The sequence below is a fragment of the Aythya marila genome (genome assembly GCF_965140915.1).
Source record: "Aythya marila genome assembly, chromosome: 1".
Classification (NCBI taxonomy): domain Eukaryota; kingdom Metazoa; phylum Chordata; class Aves; order Anseriformes; family Anatidae; genus Aythya; species Aythya marila.
Window position 1 is genome coordinate 169361298 of NC_139042.1, and position 25395 is coordinate 169386692.

Consider the following 25395-nt stretch of genomic DNA (forward strand, 5'->3'; position numbering starts at 1 on the left):
CTAACAGTTGAATCCCACATCTCACATGTCTGAAGTACGGGACAGTTGAATGTGACTATATCACTGCAGTAACCTGCTGAAAAACTTCTGTCTCAATTTCAGCTTGGTTTTGAAGTATCAAAGATATTTAGCTAATGAGATATTATTTTTAATGTAATTCGCCTTGGCCCCCTTATCACATCTGGCATTAAATTCCACGAGACTAGCTCTGTGGAGAAAACAAACCAAAAATCATAAGAAAAAAAAATAAGTGATTTGAAGCAGTATACATTATTTCCAGAAGCTTTCAAAAATGCTAAGGTCACAGAAAACCTCTGGCAGTAAAAAATAATAAATTAAAAAAAAAGCGTTTATCATGGAGTGATGAGCAAGACACTTTTAAAGAATATCCTTTTTAAAATTTAGAACTGTATGCTTGAGTAGGCAAATACATGCATACATATTCGTATCCACTCCGAGAGATGAAAAAGCTGCTATGTTTTCAGCTGTGTTAAACATCATCTGGATTGTAAACATCCCTTATTTCAAGTTGAAGAAGCAGTTCAGCTAAATAAAAAGATGATCATTGGCATTTTTATGTCTATCATCTTGAATTACACATAGAAGTGTAGAATTTAAAATTGCTACACATCTGAACGGTCAATTTCAGATGTTCACAGTTCAATAAATTCCATGAAGCTATTTTTTATTTTGCACTACACAGAAAAATAGGTTAAAACCTAGAAAGAAGAATAATTCAAAAAATTAATGACTTTTTTTTTTTCTTGTATGGTAACTTCAGGTATTTTGAAACAGTTTGCACTACCAGAGGCAACTTAAGGAGAAATATCAATCACATCAGGAGAAAGAAAACTATCCAAATGGTTCAGGTTTTTCTTCTTCCACTCTAAAGAAGAATTGTGCTTTTTCCACAAACAGTGCATATTCATGTTTGTTCAAGTCTGCAAGTTCAAGTACTAGTGATCACCTAATGAAATGTGTATCTAAAGTGGGAAAGTAGCAGATCAGAAGTAAGGTATGATCAGCTCTAAACCAAGCTTCTTCCAAGCTTTCCTTCTGTGATGAGTTCTTGAAGCATCTTTTTAATAATATGAAATGCCACCAACCCCCCCATTGTACAAATGACAAATGATGTGTTGTGCTTGTTTGTTTTCTGAGGATTTCAAACCAAGATGACCAAACGTTACAGCCTACTGCAGAAAAAAAAACGTAAATTTCTCTCATAAAATTACTTGTCAGCAGCAAAAAGACTCTTCAACAAGTGCCTTAACCACTGTACAGCTTGATAGTTTTAATACTTCAATTTTTTTTCCATTTTTCATTGTTGAAGAAATAATTTCACAATCTCAAATCAAAGTCAACACTGCAGTGAGGAGAGCTTTTCTACTTTATTACAAAGAGAAGAAGCCTTTATGTGGTCAGAAAATACAAGATTGATCTTTTTTTTTTTTTCTCTTCCTATGAAACGCTGCTGTTCAAACAGCCAGAGTGAATTGTCTCAGTTCACTTAAGTCCCATCACATTCACTTGGGTATGGATGTCCTTGGCTGCTGAAAATCTGGCCCTTTAGTGCACAGGGCGACAAAGTAGTCCCCTGACCAGCAGTTCCAGAATGTCCCGTTTTCATATATTGCATCCATGCACACCTCCTAAAAATGAGGTACAGCAGGGCAAACATTTTCCAAAATAGATGTCATATATATAATATATACACATTCGTACATACATACCTTTATTCATGTGATGTCCAAAAATTTAAAAAAAATGTACACATTTATTACAAAATCGTAACAAAGACTGGACAGTGTTTTGCTCATTCTGGAAAGATGAAGCTCAGTAATACACAACTCTGGAAACTAACCAGAGATTGTGGCAATATCTTTCTTCTAAACAGTCAGATATTCTTGCATTAAGCTTGGCGAAAACTGCCTTTCAAAAACAGAAGGGGAAGTAAAATGAAGGAAGCAAACCTTGCTCATCTTTCCAAATGAAATACGAGAAGGATCTTCACATAAAAATGCACAAACATTTTTATTACCAATAGTGCTACAATGAACAATGCAAATTTTGTTGTCTAATTTTTTGTCTTTTTTCTTTTTTTTTGTCTTTTTTCTTTTTTTTTTTTCCTCCTTTTTACATTTTGGAAAACTAAGTGGTAAACTTTTGTCAGTGTACTCGCTTGTCTTTACAGACCCAAGCTTGTCTGCTGGCAAAAAAATAAAACAAAAACAAAAATTCAGACCCTGCTCAAACTAAAGAAAAACAATTACAAATTTAGTTGTTGGGCAGCACATAATTAGTAAGGCAGGACCTCAAATGGTGACCCTTCGCATGAGCCAATTGCCAGATCCTCAAGGAATTAAAACCAGGATGCCTGAGCCACATCAGTTCTGCAGTTATGTTGAGTATTGTGCTGAGACAGCCATACCCCAAGAAAAGGGAAGTCTTTAGAAGGCTTGCTGAGCAGGGTTGTAGTTGAAGGTTGATGGCAGATGAGGCCTTTCTTCTAATTTGTCATATTCCAGATGGAACTCCTACAATTAAAAAGAAAAAAGAAAAAAAAAAAAGACAAAGCCAAATAAAACAACACATCATTTAACTGTAAAAAGCTGTTTGCTACAAGCCATGCTTGAACAGCACAAATACAGAAGAGATCAAGTCTTCATCTACCTTAAGGCAAAAAACTCATGATTTCTCTATCTGGGATTCTACATTTTAATTAGAAAAACTTTAACATCCTGAGCAATCACACCTGCAATGTATGGGCTCTTTCTCTCCTTTTAAAAATGAAACAATACGTTACTCTCGGAGCCTTTGGTATGATCACAAACAACCACACATATAGACATGTATACTCATAAAACACATACATACAATCATTGCATGAGCTGAATTATGAATAAAAGTGTACGTCTGAAATGTTGAAAGACAGAAGGAGTCTTACTTTGGATAATCTGAAGTTTTGAGATATTTTGTGGAACACTACCAGGCCCAAGCGTAAGTTAAACTAGCTAGATACAACGTTGTGAAACATGACCTAAAGTGCTAGGGACAAACTTCTGAAACCTACTTAAGCCAGAGTTGAACAAAATATTCCACCACGTTTCGTACTCAAAATTAAGCTTCAGACTTAGCCAACCCTCCTGCACTTGCTGAGTTCCTCGCTATTCTATCACAATTTCATGAGACATTCACCTGGCGTTTTATAAACAACCATATCAAATAGAAACCTTTCCCTATGTGTTCAGATGCCACACAAGCTACTGACGCATAAATAAGTAGCTTTAGTGTCTCACTGGCACAATCACCTGACTTTTGTCCGAGGGTGTCCGCATTGTGTAATTATAAAATCTCTCAGTGATCTAGCAGGAGTTTTTAATCAGACTACAGCAGTTACTACAAATCAGGCTGTAGCCAGCCCTGGTGTCTAAATGCCCCCTGATGACTACACTGAAAAAAAAACCAAAAACATTTTTTCCCCTCTGCAACCTTAATTTGTGCCCACAACCCTAATCAGTATGCTTTGACATGTGGTGCTCGTTACTTCATACATGCGAAAATGTACAAGGACTTACTGAAATCTTACATTTTCAGATCCTTTCAGCAGCTTAACTGTGTCTCCTCCCCATTTTATCTTCATTCAAGAAGCAGAGTAAGTGGAAGTTGCACAATTTTCTTTAAGGCTACTTCCTGTTAATTCAACAGCAGCTATACCTTGGGCACACACAGTCATTTATTCTGTCTAACTGCCTGGTGAACCTCAGCAGATCATCACCTGTATCTACAGAGAAAACTTATCCCACTCTTTTTATGCACCAGTAGAAACACTAAGAGTACCGAACAGATTACTACACTATTTAATCACTTGAGGGAGTGTTCTAAAGTATTGTAGTTTTTGCAGGTAGACAAACTAAGGAAAAAGTCAGTGCAAGATCAGAATTAACATCTAGGAAATCCAGCTCCCAGATCTCTCTTGCAAAAACAAGGTCTATCTAGCAAAGAAGGTACACTGACCATGGTAATGAAATAAATCAGGGAAAAATGCTACGAAATCACTGTCTGTACTCCCCAGAGAATACTGTACCTAAACCTGGAAAATCCTAGCAAAGCCTATGTGAGGTTACAGCCATCTGCACTGAAGTGTTGCATTTCTACCTTGTTCTTGCTTCTCTGCTGTCTGCTCCAGACGGGTTTTTCTTTCCTTATTTTTTGCACTATGCCCTTTAAGTTACAGATACAGGTCAATTGCTTTTGACATTCCTGATTAAGACCATGTATCTGCTGGTGTGTGTTCTCCTCTTGTGCAAATCCATACCCATGTGCTGGTGCTGAAGAAATGCCTGCTCTCTCCTTTTGTCAGAGGCAAGATCAAGGCGTACAAATCTATGCAGGTATTAAGCTGGTTTCTGTTGGGTGAGTCTTCAGTAAATCTGATATACTTTTATAATAGAAAAATACCTCGCAAACTTCTCTCCCATTCCTGGCTTCAAAGCTTTCATTGTGCACATAACCATGGAAGGGTCTGCAGATTACTAGCAATCTACTGTCAGCTGTTGGGGAATTGCTTCTTTATCAGAATTGTAAACAAAAGAAAGGGTTAATGATAACAGCTTACATTGGTTACCCGAACCTTCACAGGCTCTGAAACACCCTTGAAATTACACATGGAAAACAGCTACTTAAACTGGTAAGACAGTACCAATTACCTAAAAAAGGGGATTTCCAAACTTACTGGGGTTGCATGCCACTGTTGGCAGTAGCTGCTCTGCGTGAGGTGTGTGTCTGAAGGAAATGCTCGGTAGCTTGAGCAGTGCTTTGTGTGCCACAAACAGAAAACCCTTCATTTAGAAGAAGGAATAGGATATCCTACTAAAGTTGCTTTAGAAGTATGAGTTGATACTTCAAACTGCCATTGATTTTTAAAGTAAAAGGCTTAAAAGAGCCTTTTTCATTCGTATCCCTGCATCAGCAGTGCTGAAGCCCAATATCCAGCAGTGTTTAAGAATACCTAAAGTTATATCTGAGAATACCAAAAAAAAGAACTCATTCACCAAAATTTGTTGAAAACTAAAAGGTAATTATTTATTACATATAGAAAAATACTTATATTACATGTATTTTATGCTTTACTTTTGATTCCAGGGGCCACTATAGTTTAGGATGTGAACAGCAGCACTGATATTTTTGAATATAAACAGATACAAATAAGGTGTAGAAATGCCACTTATCCATGGACAAACATTTGCTAAATTGTTTTATTTTCCACATGGAAGTAATTATTAAAAATTAAATACCTTTTATTAACCAAGAATAATGACTAGTAAGTGCGTGTGGAAACTTCGAGCACATGTGCAACACTAAATAAGAAATTGTTCTGCGCAATGAAATCAATCACTTCTCGTGTCACTCTGAGAACTTATTTTGATGGCAAAGTTACATCAGCCTGCACATATACAAACGATAATAGAATACTAAAGATAAAAGAGAATTGGTTAAGGTGACCCATAGCATTAATAGAGTAAATCAAAACAAAGTTTGCTGAATAGGAAGTGTCCGAGCGTCCAGACAAAATATTCTGGACGGTGTAAATCCATCAAAGGAGATTGTTGACATTTCAAATGGGACCAGAAAAGCAGCATTTCTACTGGATTAAGGGTGGATGCAAAGACCCAAGGTTAAATTAGGGACTGAATTAAAATGCTATGGCACATTTCTATTATAAGAACAAATTTAACTTTCTAGCAATTATAGAAGTATGTAAATTAATATTGATCTTAAAATGATAGAAAGTAATTTAATACAGGCAGCAACCCTTACAAGCAAATAAACACTTGGAAATTTAATCTTCTCTCCCATAAAGAACTCCACGCGTTATAAATACAAAACCAAAGCAGAAGGTTTTAGATTTTTTTCCCTTTAACCAGGATTAATTCTCCTTACTTTTCAAAGGAGAACTTCCAGACAGTTCATACTGCAGACAATTTAAATCAGGATTTCAGTAAATGTGCAATTGTAGAAGGCATTTTTGGTCTCATATCCACTTCCCTTCCTCTCTCATTTGAGTGTCTTTCATGTCTCCTCAACAGCAGCAAACTACAAAGCCAAATCCTCAGTGAAAAATCAAAGTGTCTTTAACCATATTGTATTTTCCACATGCCCTAGGATGAAAAACCATATACAGAGACATATCTGTAGTCAGCATTTTCCTGGGTTTTGTTTGGCATTTAAGGTGAATTTGAAGTTAATTGTCATTCACATTTACAACCACGTATCAACGTGGAATTAATTAAAACTTAACAGTTTAGGAACTGTCTCCTTACTCAGCTATTTTGCTGCATTTCCTTCTTTTAGGAAATCGAATAGAACTAGGAATAGAAAACAAAGCCTATTCTTTAATATAAAAAAAATGTTTTCTTGAAAGAAGTTATGCAGTCTACCTTATTGGGCTTTGTTTTGACAGTATCTAGATTGTTTTTCCCAATCTGCTAAACTATGTTTTTTTTTTTTGCATTTTACAAACTTAGCTGTAAGATTTAGTAATATTATCCAAAGTAAACAGTTACATGTCACTGTATCAATTATAATGCAGTATAACTTTAAAAATTAAATGTTATTAATTTGTAGATAAATACGTAGGCTAATAATTGCACAATGTAGCTTCTGCAAAGCATAAGACATTAAAATCTGTTGCCCTATATTTGAGCACATACATTAAACAGCAGATGAATTGATAAAGCACCTTGAAAAATAATTTAATTTGCACATATAAATAAGAGAGAGTAATTTACCAGAAATAATTCTTGACTGACTGCTTCAAAAGAGCACTAATTAAACCACTAAAAGAGCAGTCACTCTTATGGCCTTCTAAGGAACGAATATTCCCAGTACTCACTAATAATATAGCTGTTACAGTAAAAAACTGCAATTTATCAGAATTCTCTTTTTTCCCATCTTCTCATATTTTTAATTTCCTGAAACATTAATAACTCCTGTGTTTGTTAGAAAAAATTACTTGGCCATATTTCCCCTCGCTTTAAAGGTCATCAAATATTGCCGCTCTTCTTGTATTATTCCTCTTCGGAAATGTCAATTCGAGAAATTATTATCAGAGGTATCATCATTACCATAGAAAGCCAAGAACACACTTGACGTACATTTATAGAAGTTCTTATTTCCTTATCATAGATGGCAGTCTCACAAAATTACTTCCAATAAGTGATTCTTTTTCCACGTAACAACATACCAATTTTTCCTCAAATCCTCTTCTAGCTTCCTACGATCAATACCCAACTCGTCTGGTGCACTTTGCACCAAACTAAAATCGAAAATACAAAATAACATTCCATTTCCAATTGTTATATTGAGAAATGTGCAAGCATAGAAGAAAAGATACTGGAATTGATACGGATATTGGAAAGAAATCACGTTTCCTGTTAGCTTACTGCAGCAGGTGAAAGACTAGAAAATTATATCCCTCCCCTTACTAGCTGTCAGTTGCTTTTTAATGTTAGGAAAACTGTTTTCAGCATGGAAAATAAAGAGAAGAGAATCTGTATAGATCTCGGGCAAAATCATTTAGAGAATAACAGTGTTTTGTGTATCTGTGTCACCACTACCTCCATGAATGCCTACTACATGAAGCAAGCTTGACTTTTTAACAGAGGAAGGGATGTAGAGGGCCAAAGAACAACTCAAGCTCTGGATGCTGAATTTCAGGACAGCTCTTACAAATCCAAATACAGAAAATACCATCTTCAAAAGCAGCACTTAAGCATCAAGTAGCTGCTTGGTACGTTTGCTACAGGTAGAGAAAGAAGCCACGCTAAGGGGTTACTATCCTTATACAATGGGCACCACTTCCATCTAATAGAAGAAATTTTTTTTTCCAGATATGGTAAAAACTCAATCTGATCCTCTGCGTAGGTACCTACATGAGGATCTTATTGTTCTTTAATAAACAGAACGTATTAAGTTGACTCCAAAGAAGCAATCTGTTCTTTCAAAAAGTAACTACTTCCTCTCTGAATATCTAAAGTAATAACAAAATAGTTTTAAACAGTGCCTTAGGAAACCTAAGTTTTACTTAGGGTATACCAAACAACAAGTAAATAATTAAAAAAAAAATAAAATTTTGCTTTTGTTTGTGTTCTCCTTTGAGGTGAGCAATGTCTGCTTAAAGGTCTTGGAATCACCTTGCACATACCCCCAAAAAGTTAAATAGGCAAGGCTGGGGCTATTAAAACCTTCCATTTGGAAATCTTAGCTTTGTTATGACCACTGGAAAAGTAGCAGAGACAACAAATCACATGTGCAAATGGATTGAAGAGCTCCCCACATCGTTTGAAACAATTAAAATGTAAATTTCTCAAGGGGTTGTACAGACTAAGAGAATTTATTGGGTGAAAAGAGATCCTACCTAGTTAATCTCTAGATGATGGCAAACTTCAACATACTGGGTAGGAAGAAATTTAATGCACTTAATGGAACAGGAATACTCAAGTGTAACCCATTCAATTTAAAGTTGATGTCTGAAAACACATCAACCAACGCACAAACAATTCAATGGAATATTTCATCATCTCAAAGCATGTAGATGCGATTTTATCACAGGAACGAAATGCTTTATCAGAGAGCAATGCAGAAGATAGGCTCCAGGTGAAAAGATTTCAATTTAAAAAAAAAAAGACCTGAACATGCAGAACCACAATGCATAGTTCCAACATGTAGGAATCCCATCTGATGATTTCAAGGCTTCAAGATTAATTTAGTCTGGTTAGTGAATGACAATACTCCTGATCACTCAAAAAATGTTCTGGCACGTATCCTCATTAGAAAAATATTTGCTTTTGTGGAGTAAAGAAATCACAGAAATCGTGATCCAGCAAGGAAAAGACACTGTACAAGATTGCTTTAAAAGTTTGAAGATATTAAAATACTGAAAAAGAATTATCTTTGGGGGAAGGTGGAGAAAATCAAGCACAATTCCATACAATGCAAGTAAATGGTGAACATTATGGACAATATTTATGATCAGAAAGAAACAAATTATCACAAGTGGAAAAGGGAGAAGACCGTTGTTCTTTAGTGTTTTTTTAATGCCTCTTGGCCTAGAATACAGAAAACAATCATGAAAAATACACCTCCTCCCTAAAAGAAGTGATCTATTTCAAAATACTTGGACGTTCAAACAACAGAGCACCAAAGTCCTATGTTATGCTCAAGGATAGACAATATCCGAAAAACAAATATACAAAAAAGCCTCCTCCCATACCAAGCGCCTATTTTTTTTTTATTTATTTTTTTATTTTTTTTACTTCCAAAGCGTGATATGGTAGCTTCCTATCCAATTTTCTAAAGAAAAATAATAAAGTATTTATTTGCATGCATAATTTCTAAAATGCCAAGTAATCCTTTATATTCTATAATTTTGTAGTTGGGGAAAAAAAAAAAAAGCTTTCAATCTCAACATATTTTACAATGAAAATGACAAGTTCTAGCTCCTTGTACTTCCCAATGAAATCAGGACATGGAGAGAAGCTCCTCCTTCTCTACAATCAAGCCATTTGTTTTAGGCAATCTTTGTTCTTGCACACATCAGAAATTAAGATGATGAACTTAAACGATAGGAGGATGATAGGAGGTTAAAAAAAAACAACCACAGACTTTTGGGAGGAGCTTGGGTTTCTGTCCGTCTAAAAATACATGGTTGAGAGACTTAAAATATCCTCACAAGGGAAAAGAGGTACCTTAGCTACTTTCCTCCAGTTAAGACAGTCAAAGAAGTAATATGTTCCCCTCTCGTATGTATTGGTTTTCATTGTTGGCTCCATGCCGGGTGCCCTGGTGATCCATACTCGTTCTTCTTTGTGGTATCTCCAATCTCGGTTAAATCTTTTATTTTCAATAGGAAGGAAAAAATATTATTTAGTATTAGTTCAATTCGACCTCATAAACTAATTTTTTTTTTTGTAAAGTTTAAATCAAAATTATACAATGCATTTAAAATCAAAACAATATTTCTAAGATATCGCTATACCTGCTATCTCACACCTCTTCCATACAATTATTACACGTCAACCTAATCACACATGAAACTTCAAGAAGTTCAAGCAACAAACTCTTTTTATGCTAACTTATTGGTTTTCATTTTGCTAAAGATGGCTAATTTCAATGTTTAACAACTACTGGCATCTGCATACCACTTTTTCACGTTGTTTTATAAGAATACCAAATGTATGAGATAGACATTTGATTTCCACTATACGAATAAAAAAAGGTACAAAATGGAACCAATGTTGGAGGAGGTATTTTAAAAAAGAATTCCAGTTTTAGATTGTCTAAGCTTCTGTTTTCCATGTCTTCTGTTTTATTACACATACTACTTCATTACTGCAATAGATTAAATCAAATACGACTGACAAAATAGTTTGAACGTACAGCTCTACTGCTGCTAATAGCTGTAATACATCTCCTCCATTCATGTAATAGAGATAAAACAGGAGATCTTCTCCATATCGGCCAAGTTTTATTGCAGCCAGCTGCAAAAGATTGAAGAAAATGAGGATGAAAAATCACAATAGATAAAAGTTTAAAGACATTACTATCCCACTTAAATAACACAAGGATACATCCAGAATGTGCTTCCATCTTAAGTGTGTTGCAAACAATAATCTAACACAGCAAGAGTAGCAGTTATTAGAACAATCATTTCTTCTTCACTTTGTTAACCTTTCCAACTAACAGGATACAGTAGGAAAATAAATAGAAAGAATGAATCAGCAAGATAGAATTTTAGCCCTGTACCTGTGCCCATCATCTACTTTTTTATTCTTATTTTTTTAAACCATTTGAATGTATTTGCTCACTTTACACTGTATTAAGTAACACCACTACAATTTCTTACCATATTTCACAATAATCCCTCTTAAGGAACTACAGTACTTGAAAGAAAACATACCTAACAAAAATTCCTATTCAAATATACATGGGAAGCAACAGATAAATGTAAGAATATCTTGATTCACAATTCTGATCTTATCTGAAGAAGAAATGTCTGATTTTAATATGGCATTTGAATATTATTACAGTATATGGATTATAACAAACTTGTTTTTTGCATGAAGGGAAGAGTTGTAAAAACATAATGCATTTGTTAACTAAGCATGCCCATTCTCAGTTTTATTTTCCCTTTCTTTTTCTACGGTGGAATGGGTACGTGATACATATAATTAACTGGTTAACGCATCACTGATCTTAAAAAGATTGAGAACATCCATAAAATGCACTGATTTTGAAGAACATTACCTATCTGAAAGGAAATTCAGAAAATTACTGGTAATAAACAAACAAAAAATATGCGCACACACACACACACGTACTCACCTTATCCCTAATGTGAATGTTAGTTAAGTATTCAGATGGAACATGGAAGTCTAAAAGAGAATCGGAATTGATGCAACTATTAAGACATGTAAATGAATATAATTTGCAAATATTAATATTGAACTGAATAGTCATTTCTCTCTTACCTATGTCTTGAGGTCGACAAGGTGATGATGCCCAGGGTGATGCAAATTTGGGATAAAGATTTCTGAAGAAAAAGAAAAATAGGAATTTACTATTTTTTTTTTAATGTAATAAACATACCACACAACCAACATCACTACACCTGGGGTGAGAAGTAAGGAGAGGGGGAAACTTCCAGCCCATTTTCCTAGAATAGCAATGTTTATTCATTTTTTTTAATATGGTTAATATGGTATTTTTCAATAAAGGTTGCATTTAAACTTCCTTAGGAATCTACAGGGCCAAGATTTCCTTCCTAATCTATCATTCCTTACTTATCATTCCAACTTCAGTGCCAGGGATCCCGGCCCTTTTTAGGGACCCATTTTTACCTGGTGTTTTAACTTGATCAGGAACAGTTCATTTATTTCTCCGACCACAAAAACGCACTGAACCCCATGCACAATATTAAAATAAATTTATGAAGACGTAATATTTTGCTTTCAAATAGATTTTACTAACATGTCATTAAAGTCATTAGTTCAATAAAGAGAATATTATGAATCTTCTAACTCTGCTACAATGACTGATGTACCAAGGAATGGAGTTTTCCAATTAACAGGTAAAGGACTGAAAAAAGGACCAAGTAAAATACACTTTTGGCGTGCAGCTGCAATGTACTTTGACTTATCCACAACGGCAGGCTATTATTGCATGTTGTGGAAATGAAACTTGTGTATGGTACGCTCTATTAAATCTTTGCTTCCTTCTTGTCAAAGGCTTAATAGTTGCTATAAAATAGCTGAAGCCTACAAAACTACCTGAGCAAAACCAACTCCCAGCTGAGCTACATGGGCCAAAAACTACACTGATAGAACTGTGTTAATCTTGTTCTAGGTTAACTAATCTTCGTGTTAGCAAAAGCTTGTGCTATAGAATTTGAAGGAGCGAAATTTGCAGATGTTGAAAATCACTAAAATATTCTGCAGGAAGCCTAGAGAGGCACTGCCCAAGAAGAGGAGTTTCCTGCAGCTCCATCACATCATGCATGCCCTAGAGATCTCATTTCCTAGGGTAAAGAATCCAGGATTGTTACAGACTCCAACTGCACTTAATACAATAAAAACTGCAGGGTCTGTGCACAGCGTTCCCTATGTGACATAAATAAAACTATACTAATTTAACATTTTTCAAGGAGGTATTGGACAGCATACAACCTATTTGATTAACATTTCAGAGTGCTTCTGAAAATGAGTGAACTACTACATGATCTCTAAAGAATTAAATGAAGTACTGCCATTTGTATTTTCAGTTTTGCTCATGCAGAATATTAATTTGTCTTAAGGAATGAAAAGCATTTCTCTTCACAAAGAAATTAGGACTGCACAGGCAATACATAACCATTCTTTCAACAACTGAAATGAGTGTTAACCTACCTGTACAGAAAACATTTATAGAACTAGGAGTTACAGGGGTTAATTCAAATAAAAATATATACAGAATTCTAGAATTGTGTTTCTAAAAGCACATTTATAAGTGTTTAAGTGGTATAGGTGGCTCTAACATCAGAAGTACGTCATAAGGCAGAAAAAAAATCCAAAAAACATGTAAAGCTTTTAGTTTTTCAAATGACAATTTGTTAACCAAACAAAGGATGTCTAACGTAAGAACATTTTCTAGAAATTATCATTGTTAAAAGTTATACCTCTAGAAAGAAATATGCAATTCAACGCCAATAATTTCAAGATAGCAAAGATCAGGAGCCATTTTTCCTGTGACTTCCCTCTCACCTTGATATCCCCATTCATGTCTTCCCTAAACTCACATATCCAGGGTGCAGCTGTGCATAAATTTATGAAACACAAACCGTGTATGTATGCTGTTAGGCCTTTGTTTATATATATATTATACAGAAACCCTAGGATGCACATACTACACTGCCAAAAAGCCTAATACAATGACAATCTCTGCTGAAATAAAACATCACAACTCTTTATCCAAGGCAACTAAGTATCTTGTTTTGTTTGTTGTTTTTTTTTTTTTTTTTTCTCCCACAATTTGTGCAATTGCACAAATATGATCTCAGTGAAAGCTTGTAGCTGCACTACCATGGAAGTAAGGTAAGTGACTGAGTTCTGCTTTTTATTTGCCAAAAAAATGAAAAAATCCATTTACATAATTTAACACAGTAAATCAGGATACGGAAAGATTTTAGCAAAGGATATGGTAAGCACTAGGTGTGCTTCCTACCACTTGTATCTTCATAGATTAAAATAAGTCAGCAGCCTATAGTCTCCCTCAGAGACTCCCTCAAAGAGAAAGGTAAAAAATTCTTCAAGACTCTAAAAGAGTCATGACAGCACAGTCTTAGCTGAAAGGGTACCAGAAATTCAATTTATCTCACACAACTGCAGTCCCCAAGACAGGCATTTTTCCCGAAACTGATCATCTAAGTTCCATCTGTAACAGGTAGAGAAAAAGAAGCACTCTAGGCTGGTGATTCACCTTACTATCTTAAGAACTTCTCTTACCATCGTGCAGTCACCAATTGCTTTTCTCTCCACTGCCTCTAAAGGAAGCCTGGATGACTAAACTTAGGTGAACTGAATGACTGGAACTATAACACTACATTTTCATCTTTGGTGCAGAGTAAACACTGTAAATGTACTAATATTTACCCCAAAATTAATGACATCTAAATGCAGGTATCCTCAAGGAATAGTATTATTTGAAAAATAATGTATACATGAAATTTATTAACAATACACTGTTGTCAATTCCTTGAAGAAAGTCCTGAAGGAGTTAGGAGAATAAACAAAGCCACTAGGTTTATTAAAAGCTTGCAAAACAAGATCTCAGTATGCCTTGAAGCACAATTCTCTTGTTTATAAAAGTTTTATTTTACTGTCATTACATTTTCAAATTTCATTTGGCAAAATATCTTGTGGGTTTGATACTTATGTGAGCTAAGTGAGCCTATTATTATGAATGACAGCATAATAAAAACAAAACTGAAGAGAGTACTAAAAACCAGAAACTTACTCAGGAGAGTTGAGATTGAGACCTAGTGTTGTTAAATCACTTCCTAATGCAAGATGTACCATTCCTGGATCTGTCTCTGCTGCCCTGATGAATGTTAACAAGCCAATCATTCCAAACTGGTCCGTCACCATCCCTTGAGGAATGTTGGTAACCCGACCTGGGCAAGAAGAACAAATTAATTTTCTCCTTTCAAGAAGGGGAGAGATCAACATGATGTTCTAAAAGGATTGCCAAAACCTCTGAAGAGGACAAAGTGGAACAATACGTACCGTCAGGTAACACCTGGATCCCTTTTTTCTGCTGGTTGTTGTTTTGCGTAGTTGAACTTTTATCTCCAGGAAACTTGGGCCCATCTGTGCTGGATGATGTTTTGCCTGATGTATTCAAATTCTATTAAAAATAATTGGTAGAGTTGGTATGATGGAAACAATCCAGAATGGAAAGACTGGTTAACTGTATCTTTTGGTCAGGAGCTCTGAACAGTAGAACATCAGGTCACTCTAACATATTAGGCACTAAAATGGAACAAAGCTGAAACTCCTGTGTTCTGCTGACAAACCTTATGAAATATTCAACACTTCCTAAAATATACCTCCCATTCAAAAAGGGCTATTAATGAGCCTATAGCTTGCAATATAAAAGGATAAGAAAATATTTTACACCTGTGTTTGAATACACAATGGATATCCCAAGTGCCTGTGGTTAGCAAGTATTTTGGACTCATCACATCATGTATTTTTCTGACAGTCTTGCTCCTGCAGTCCATTACACTCCACAATGTAGCAATAAACAGTAACTGAAGCCAATTTCAGGTGCAAACAACATACAGTTGGCACCTTTGCAACTATCAAGAAAGAGATGTAAACACTGTCTGGCAAGAAAACTCTCCCTGCTCTCCAGGAGCTCATATACTGACAAAAGGCATTTTCCATAACCCTGATTTCTTATTCTTTAATGTGCTTTAGAACAACTCTGCAGTAATACAGTATAATCACATCTACTCCCTTTTTCCTCACTGTATTCAACTCTAAGCATATCAGAATGTTTTCCATACCATAAAACTGGTGACAAAATTTGCGGACCAGGCTTCCCACCTGGTCCCCACCTTTTCTGAAGTCACATTTTTCAGTTTTCACAGGAGTTTGTAGTTGCATATAATATCTACTTATCGGTACTTTTGGCACCCTGATTAACATATTTTTGCAATTATAAACGATAAAACAATTGTAAACTAGAACATTTTGTTAAATTCGGTAGAACACTGTTCTCTGCCACCCAAATTTTAGTGTATTTACCTTTCATTTGTAATAAAAAGAAATTATTACACATTTTTCAGAGTACATAGTGAAAAAAACACAGTAATTGCAGCAATATTTAAGATATAATGTATCCAACTAGTCTACAACATACCCATGAATGCAGTGGTCTCTATTAAGAGAGCTTGTTCCCTGTGCTTTCATTTTCCCATCAAGACTTTTACCTTGACTAGATATTGTAACACCTAATATTTAAAGGATTTGACAGCTTTGAAAAAAGATGTTATAATGTGTAAATTACTACTACTGATGAGAGGCCTCAACGGTGAAAAATGAGGTGGAATTGGTAGAAAAGGAAGTTATAAACTGCTCAACTTAAAAGAAGTTTATGTCAGTTATTGAAAACAAGTTTCTTGCAAGTTCCTCCCTGTCGAGCCCCGCTCCAAATACAAAAGGATACACAGAACTCTTATGAAGCTAAGACAGCTAGGTTACAGTGACTGTTGGAACAAAAGATCTTCCTGAGAAATACTATCTACATGGCCACAGATGAAAACCTGCTTATTTAAGATTTCTCGTTAATTTAGGGGAGCAAATTTGAAACTCTTATAAATTTCCACTGTGAATTCCACTAAGATTCCACTGTGCCTTTTGTAACATAGCCATCACGAAAAGCACAAACACTTGAAATAAGAGCAGCTTCATGGTTTACTTACAGATTTATTGTCATCGTTACTTGATGTTGGGTCTTTGTAGCTGGAGCCTGGTAATGCTGGAAAATCTTCATTGTGTATTGAAAAGTCCTGGGACTGCTCACTTGCTGGTTTTGTTACCATTCCAACTATCACCAAAATGAAAGCAGGAATAACATTAAATGACTGCTAAGAAAAGAATTTTCTGCTGTTGATCTTGCTTACTGCGCATTTTCATTATGTGCACGTTGTACAGCAGCAATGACTTTCAAAGAAAACGGGTAAAACAAAACAAAGCATATTCGTTTACAACATCCACACAGATTAGACTAAAGCCTCTATTTAAGTGTGAGCTGAGAAACACTCTGGGTTAAATTCATAGACAAATTCACTGCTTTAAGAACGAAGCCCAAAACTTTTACCACAAAAAGCACCTATTTTGCACCTCTAAATAATTAAACAATCTTTACAGGCATTATTATAGTGGTGTTTAAGGAAATCTACTGATGGAGGAAGGATGTACAGCCTTCGTGATTGCACATTTTTCCTCTATCCCCTAATTGTATGTAGAATTTCCTAGCATAATCTCTTTAGAAGCAGGTATTCTTAAGACGATGCCCAGCTGACTTGCAACAGAACATATCACCAATGAAATACTTGCCTGTGACATAAGACCGACTCCTACTTTCAGTATGAAAACTGAAAGCATTTAGCCTGCAACTCTCAGTGCTCTGACCCTAATTTAAAAAAAGTAGGCCAGTCACATTGGAACATGGATTCTGACTACTGAAAAGCAACATTTTTTCTATGCCAGTTCAAAACCAAACCAACCAAACAAACAAAAAACCCACACCAGGCACCCAAGGGCAAATACTCATTGCTGAGATAAGTGATACAGTGACTTGTTTGCAAACTACACGACGAGTAAGCAATGGCAGAGGGAAGTCCAGGGCCTGTTTTTCAGTATCTCTTAATAGATGGGTAAGATCTAAAATGGTTCAGCAGCTGACAATATGTGTGACTTTGTCTAGTATTCTTAAGTTAAAGGTCAAAGCTCCTTTAAGAAAAAAGAGTTAATCTTGTTTCTGCTGTAACCCCTTTTAATCCAGAGTTACTACAATTTTCTCCAGTGGGTGAGTAGAATAATGAATTAACTCTATTGCATTTTTTCCTTCTACATAAAAAGCGTTTGAAGGCTTATTTTCTTGAATAAGATAAGCATGACGAAATTATGCCTCTGCTCAGAGTTTCAAACCTTTTTCTTCACCACAACCAAAAGCACTCTCCACTTTTTGTTGGTGGAGACAGCGTCCAGTGCATCTCATATCCCTGTGTCTTAATTTTTTCTACGACACCTATCCCCTGCACTTAGCAGATGCTGAAGGAAACTTTTCAGACAGACATTTATTGCCTGGTTCACCACACAGTCACGCAAACAGGTACGGTAGCACCAAAATGGGGAAATGCTGTAAGCAGAGGAGCAAGTGGTTATTTTTTTTTATTATTATTTTTTTTAATGCAGCAATGCTGCTAAATGTTAAACCCGAGACCCACGCTCCAAGTACACTTGCATGGACCTCTCTCCTACTTTCCATCACTTTTCCAAGTAGAGGCTTCTCTTGAGGAAAGAGAAAATCGTGTGTAAGCTACGAGCCATATTAGCTCTCCACTTTCAGTATGACTTTCCAGAGCCTTTATTTGGGGAGTGACTGTTGCCTGTGTTCAGGAGCACTTCAGTTTAACTTGTTTAGCTGTTTCTCACAGCTATCTTAAGCAGAGGGCCTTGGTTACACCCAATCCATGAGGCTACTTTCTCCTGATAACGCAGTATCTATTATTTCTCTCCAATTAAAATTGGAGCTATCTCCTAAAAACACTAGCTTTTTTTAGATGGAAAAGACTTAGGTATTTTTAGTTGGAAATTTGACAAGTGTCACGAAAATAAGTTATAAATGCAACTTTTCAGAGCAGCTGATGCAACATGCATGTCAAAGTCTACTAAAGCAGTAACAAAAAAAAAGTTTTGTCCTTCATGCTAAACTTACCTAAATTTTTTCCAGACCCAAATAGCAAGATTTGTATCCACCCTTAAGTTTTTCCTTTTATTATTTTTTAAGCTGTTCAGCAAGAGTTATATAAGACACAGATTTGGAATCTGACTGATAATAGTTGATGCTTACAGGCTATTTTTTTTTTGAAATCTGATCGTCATCATAAGAGTGACAGTGAACAGTGCTAGAGCAAGTACTATCAATAAACAATGAAAGTAAATGGTATGATTATAACTGCTACAAAAATATCTCTAATAATTATTATTTCTAAAACATACTATTCAGAATTCAACAGGTTTTGTATGCATGCAACTAGAAAACAACTTATTGCTCAGGACATTTCTTGAGGTTGAGCAGCTTTAGAGTTACCAAACAGACTGAAAACCCCAGCAGCCTCTATTGGTGGTGAATCTAAAACAAATTAAGTCCTAATACTTACAAAAAAATGAGGGAAATCTCCAGTCATAGAGATATACTGATGGTTTATATCAAAAAAAAAAAAAATCAGACTTTGGAGATGGCATTTTAGAAAAGGCAACCCATTGTCTTAAAACCCACAAAAGATGAAACAAGCAAATACATATTTCATTCAAAGAGTTTTCAAATATATAACCTTACCATAGGGAGCCCTTCCAGCTAAAGGGTTTATTAATGGAGTTGGATTGCCACTTCCTTCCCTTCTGTTTCTGTCTGCTAGCGCTGGAAAATCTGAGAGGTCCAGTCCTGTCACATTTTCACTTCCATCTATAATAAAAGCAGGCATTTTAAATTTCCATATTTATTTATTTTTTTTACTCAAGGACTTCATTATACGCAATATAAATGTTAGATATAATTTCTTCTTTCAAATTCAACTTTTTTCTTACTATAATTATCACAAATAAATACAATTTCTGTGTTACGGGACTAGGTGAAAGAGCATCAAGTTTTTATTTAAACAATATCAAGTCGGTAGGATTTAGTAACAAGGTTTGCTCATTTTGAATTAAAAACTGAATGTGTAAAATCCAGGCAGACTAGCAAAACCACAGGACTCAGATAAGTAGCCCATTTAAAACGTAAGGAGCCGTCAAGGAAAGATTTCAGAGAAGATAATAACCCATATCAGCAACAGCATCAAGGAGCTCTTTTTTCCTTAGGAAAGGTAAGACACGATAAAGCTCAAGCAGGTACGGTGCCAACACAGGACAAGTAACATGGGAAACATTTTTGTAATGGCGAACACACGACATGGGCAAGGTGAGCAGGGCAGCTCCGTGGAGATATCAGAAGGTGCCGGGGACACCAAACCCCTCGGCTGAGCCTTCCGTGCTGTGACATCAGCGGTGCCCCCGGGTGGGTGGCCACCAACAAACCGCAGCACCCATGAGCCTATGGCACCATCGAGCAGGAGCATCTCCCTCTCTCAAATCATTAAAATCAGGTGAGGATGTAATTTCCTGGGAAAAATCACAACTGAAACAACTGATTGAAAGGATCACTTCATAAAGCAGCTGCTCAAAAGGAGTTTGAGGTCTCTAAAAATGCTGTCCTGCTGTGTTTATCCTCTGTAATGCTTTCATAGGAACGTGAATCTTTTCTTCTCTGATTTCCTTTCTGATTCCGTAGGTTATTTTGGATTTGTAGCCAACCAGGTGTAACTTATAGTCACGTGAGGTACAGTGAGTATCTGCTCACAATCCATTGGCATGAAGTAGTGACACTGGGTGTCATAACACTGCTCTTATGTTGCGTTACGCCATGAGAAAAAACAAACCAACCATTAATACACTTGTATCTCCACTGAATCTTCAAACTAAAATAACAAAATACTTTTCCCACATTAACGTCAGGGTTACAGACTCTGCTGAAGATCACAGAGTTATTTTGTAAGGGCAGCGCTTCTGTGCAACAACTGCACTCCAAGTACTTCCAACCAGCCTTATCCAATAATAAATAAATAAATCTTTCTGCTGTACTTCAAAATCAGCATAAATGTGAGTAAACTCACCTGTTCCATTAAAAATGTTACTTGATAAGGAGTTATTCATTCCGAACGCCTGATTTCTGTTCATCCCAAATCCAGACATACTGTGAAAAAAAAAAATCCAAGAAGTCAGAGAAAAAGGTATTGAGGCTTCCTAATTCCCAGCTGAAGGCATTATGGAAAAAAGCCTAAGACACTTAAATTATTTCAGCTAAAGCAACACCTACTAGCCTAAACTCATTTTTTAATTACTTTCCTTTATACTTTTGAAATTTCTGAGCAAGCACTGCTGAATCAATACAACCAGAAATGACTTCAAAACTTGATTTTTTTCAATAGCCACAATATCTTAGATATCTGTCAACCAACAAACTATGACAAACGTGATCATTACTGAAAAATTTCACGCTGAAAAACGAAACAGCAGGAAATAAACTAGCAAAAAGTCAGACTAAAGTATTCGCTTGCAGGTGGTAAGCTGGATCACAGAAGTGATCAAGTTCATAAAGACTCAATTAAAAGCTGGAAGTTATTATGTGCAATCACCACAATGTACACACGGCAGTATCAGGAACACTGGTGTGGTTTCTGCCACACAAGGACACCGGTTAAAATGAAGTTTCATACAGTCAAGCAAAAATGTTTGAAGACATCTAAGAATTAGATAGGTCTGACAAACAATCCGCTCCATCCTATGCAAGCTGAAGATGTTGAGAAGTTACAAGGTAGCCCAGAACTGAGTGAAATTTGGAATTTCTGCCCTATGGGAAACCCTAACACTCACTTCTCCCTGTAACAGGACGTAAGTTGATATTTTAGAAGTTTCCGTGCATAAAAGTGCCAAATGTTTTCCTAGTGGAAATTTTATCCATATGAGTTTTTCGCAATTCCAAATCTGCAGCATTTAATTTCAATTTGCAATAACCCTAAATGCTTCAATTTGGGCAGAGACATCAAGAAAGGGAACAGTTAGTCAGGAATGGTCCTATCCTGCTTTGCTCCAGGAAGATGGTGCATTTTTTTTTTTTGAAGGATAAAGGACATTATCCTATCCATTTTGAAGGACATCCAGATCTCTGACATTTCATGCACTGGAAGGAATACATTGCTGGTATCCTCTGTGAATCTTAGACCTAGTGAGAGCACCAACTGGACACAATTTGATCTTGAGGGTATATAATCTAGCTTGATAGCAGACCATGTTTCTCATACAAGGTTTGTTTGTTTTTAAGGCAATTTGAAATAACCAGGTCAAGAATTTAAAGGATAAGAAAGGGGTTAGGCCACAAGATGCGTGCTTCCCTACAATTATTTGCAAACTGTTTGTTAACCCGCATCATCTCAGCTTCCAACATCTTTTACTGATAGGACTAAGAAAGGCGAAGTGAAGTATTTTATGTATTCAAAGTATTAAAAACATTCGTTGCTCCAACTAAGGCATTAATTCACAAAATACTTCATGGAAGTCACATAACTCATGCACATCTCACTAGGGAACAAACTTTTTGTTCCCTCCAAGTATCATTTCACCATTTAATCAAATTAACCATTGGATATATACTATTTTGACACTTGCAGACTAATAAATTGTGGAATAAGAACTTGTCATTGTTCCAGTGATATGTCCTTCTCTACTTGTAAAAGCTGTAGCAGCATTAACATGAACTATACAATGCAAACAGTGAAAGATGAGGATTTTAATTCAAACGCTCCTACACACTAGGATTTCATTATCTTTGTCCTACAGCTGGATGTTGTTTAAACAAGTACTTCCTCTATATACTTATCAATCCCCAAATTCATTATCCTCTTCATGTAGTTTTCAAATATATTACCATTTCAAACTTTTGTGATGCTCAAGTTTCAAAAATATCTTAAAATATAAAATTATCTTCTGAAATTATCATTTCCTTTGCTTGCTGCTACATTACAGGAAAGAAAAGGCAAAATGCAAAGTCTTCTCATGCTCCAAGAACACAAACTACTACCACCAAATCTCTATTACTTTGATTAAGAGAAGTTTTATTTAATGCCTATATCATAATGCAAAGCTCCAAAACTGAACAGATTGGCCAAGTTTCAGATAACTTTGACATTCATTTTTCTTCATCTGTTTTGAAAAATTCTAGATTGGGTAAGAGGTAGCATCTGACTGTAACGAGCACGTTTGTGCTCAGTGTAGCAGTCAGGCCCGCAGGTAGGACCTAAAGTGAGAAAAAGGAAGAAACTGAGAGCACAGGGATCACGAGGCTGGGGAATGAAACCTGGAAAATGGTCAGTTGTGTGAAGCTGTGACTACGTGATATGTAATTAGAATCAACACACTTTTTACTACAATGTAATCAATATAAACTAAGCATAACCATACCAACAAATCATAGTTTAAAGCCCAGTGATTTCTGATGCCAGAATCTTGCCCAAAGATAGAAAAAAAGATTGAGAAATTTCTAGCAGCAAATGAACACCAAATCCTTAAATGAGTGGTAAACCACTGCTCTCCATGTTATTCCAGAATTCAAAGAAGTAAAATACAATGTCCCTATTGTGTCCAAGTCAGTTAACAATTCTTCCAGAATAACTATTATTGTTATTGTTAAGTAGTTATTCTGTATTATGTCTTGCCTTACTTCTTCCCGAACTCATAGATGAATAGTCTTAAAATGGAAGGATATACACAAAAATCAGGGTATGTTTCCAGAACAAACTCAGGAACCCAATAGAAACATCACATATTTTGTGTAAGTAGTGGTAGAAATTCAAAAGTCAGAAACAGAATTTAGCTGAAAGGCCTCAAAAAGTCTGTACGAGTATTAAAAGCAGCTTCAAAGCTTACTACTGACTGGAACACACAAAGCAGCACTTTCAAGTTTTCTTCTGATGGATAAGAATCAGACTTTGAGAGGAGTACTAAAGAATGAGGATGTCCATCCATGGCTGTAGAGGGATGGTCTGACCAAACAGCCTTACCTGTTCACAGTAAAAGGTTGTCGAGAGGGTTGCTGCTTTGGCATACATATTATGCTTGGAGAGCTTCTGTTGGGGCTGCCTAACCCTGAACTGCTCATGCTGTTTGTCCTGCTGGGAATTCCAATGCCCTGACCAACCTGGGAGTGGTTCATCATATTCCTAGGATTCATAGGCAATATCCCCCTGAAAGAGAAAAACCATCCATAGAGATGAATCTATACAATACTATTTGGTTACTCATTTAAATTACTAACATAGGATGGACTTCGAGCTGTTGCAACTTAATTTATGCTTAGATCAACACAGCTTGTTTGGGTTACTCTCTATAATTAACGTAGTTTGGGATTTCTTCAGAAACACCAGATGACCCATTGTGTACTAATCAAGTCCTCAGTCAGGTTTAGATAAATACTTAAGTATTATGCATTCAAAAAGGTGTTACAGCTCTGTATTAAAGAGCGCTTCAGACCTACTACCTTAATATTTTCAGACTGTATGACATCCATTTAAAAACTTTAACCATTCAATTTCCAGAATAGCCAAAAAAATCCAGTCTCTTACATTCTGAAGCAGGATTTGCCAGCAAACTGTCCTTTACATACTGAAATACCATTTTACAGTAAGCCTTATCTTACTGTTTTACAGTATTACTTACCTAACACAGACAGTGGTCAATAAAAACTATATATTTTTTAATTTAATCAGACTAAAGTAGCTGAGGCACAATATGCAGAACATTTAATAAGTGCTCTGCAGAAAGACACAATTGCAGAAACATTGGCTATCAATAAATACCTGCTCGGAGATGGAGGCGTGTGAAGTGACATTGTTGGTACCCCTGTTGTTGGCGTTACGTGGCTCGGTAACTGAGTGCCTTGTGATAAGCTGCGATTTAACTGAGGGGTATTGTTGCTCATTCCCCTCATTGGAAGGCCTAGTGCACCTATTGAAAAAAAATTCAGAGGGGTGGAGATATATAGCAATCCGGAACAAAGTCTTAGCCATCAGGTAGGTGTGGGTGGAAACAATTTACGCTGACAACCTAAAAAAAGTGCAACGACTGAAGGAAAAGTGCAGTGTAAAAGCTAAGTCCTTCTTTGCATAGTAGAAGCCCCGTTATCACACAGATAGCCCTGTTTTTGTGAAATTTGAGCAATTTCAGCCTCTGAGTCACTAACAGCATTTTGTTGCCTTTGGGATGTATACTGAAGAGAACAGGATGAGTTTTGATTTGTTGATGAGGACATGGAGATCTATACATCATCTTTAAAAAAAAAGTACCGTTTTGCAAATATATAATAAAAAATAAAATTTTGAATTTTAAGTAACACTGCTTTCAGGACAACAAAATCAACCTTTCGGGAAACTTCTTCGTAAACTTTAAGTTTCCTTTAGATAAGAGTTATGGTCAAGTTAGATTTGATTTTTTGAGGAACGAAAGCAAGCAGGAATTTAACTGCCCTCAATTAGCAATTATAAGCATACAGCAGGGTTTTTGTTATTTTTTTTTTTTCTGCTTTTTGAACATTGTGATCAGGAGTATTTTCTACACAAGGATTTTGGTGCAATAAAGTTTGCACTTTATTAAATATATATACATATCCATATATACATATGTAAATCACCTTAACTCAGAACAACAAAAAATAGCCAGTTGGCTGCTCTGTCTCAAAATACCAGAAAACTTCATGAAGTTTGTCATCATTCTCACATTGCTTTTCTGTATTCATGAAGTTTCAGAGTGATGTCCAAAGACAAAAGAAGCCATTTAGTGCAACATATCAACAGAAGTACACTTGCATATAAACCCTGAGAGCTATAAATAACAGCCCTATCACCTTAGCATAAAGCTGCTGAGGTAGACTCGGAATTCAAAACCTTATGTGGTAGACAAAAGGAAAGAAAAATTAGGAGGG

The 25395-nt window shown here is 35.8% G+C and overlaps 1 protein-coding gene across 4 annotated transcripts in view; it reads right to left on the minus strand.

The window, feature by feature from the left end:
- Window positions 1-1338: 1338 nt before the first annotated feature.
- The window catches only part of CNOT2 (CCR4-NOT transcription complex subunit 2), an 85765-nt gene continuing 61708 nt past the window's right edge, over window positions 1339-25395 (minus strand). For 3 of the 4 annotated variants that reach the window (XM_082760643.1, XM_082760640.1, XM_082760641.1), the window contains 12 exons: window positions 24275-24422; window positions 23480-23662; window positions 20537-20616; window positions 19165-19290; window positions 16520-16644; window positions 14817-14937; window positions 14548-14704; window positions 11529-11590; window positions 11383-11432; window positions 10438-10538; window positions 9747-9891; window positions 1339-2534 (listed from right to left, as the gene is read on the minus strand). In XM_082760643.1, coding sequence (XP_082616769.1) covers window positions 2448-2534; window positions 9747-9891; window positions 10438-10538; window positions 11383-11432; window positions 11529-11590; window positions 14548-14704; window positions 14817-14937; window positions 16520-16644; window positions 19165-19290; window positions 20537-20616; window positions 23480-23662; window positions 24275-24422 — 1385 coding nt within the window. In that variant the 3' untranslated portion in view covers window positions 1339-2447. Of the gene's footprint in view, window positions 2535-4808; window positions 9108-9746; window positions 9892-10437; window positions 10539-11382; window positions 11433-11528; window positions 11591-14547; window positions 14705-14816; window positions 14938-16519; window positions 16645-19164; window positions 19291-20536; window positions 20617-23479; window positions 23663-24274; window positions 24423-25395 lie in introns of those variants that run through there. The other variant, XM_082760642.1, reaches the window with a different exon arrangement.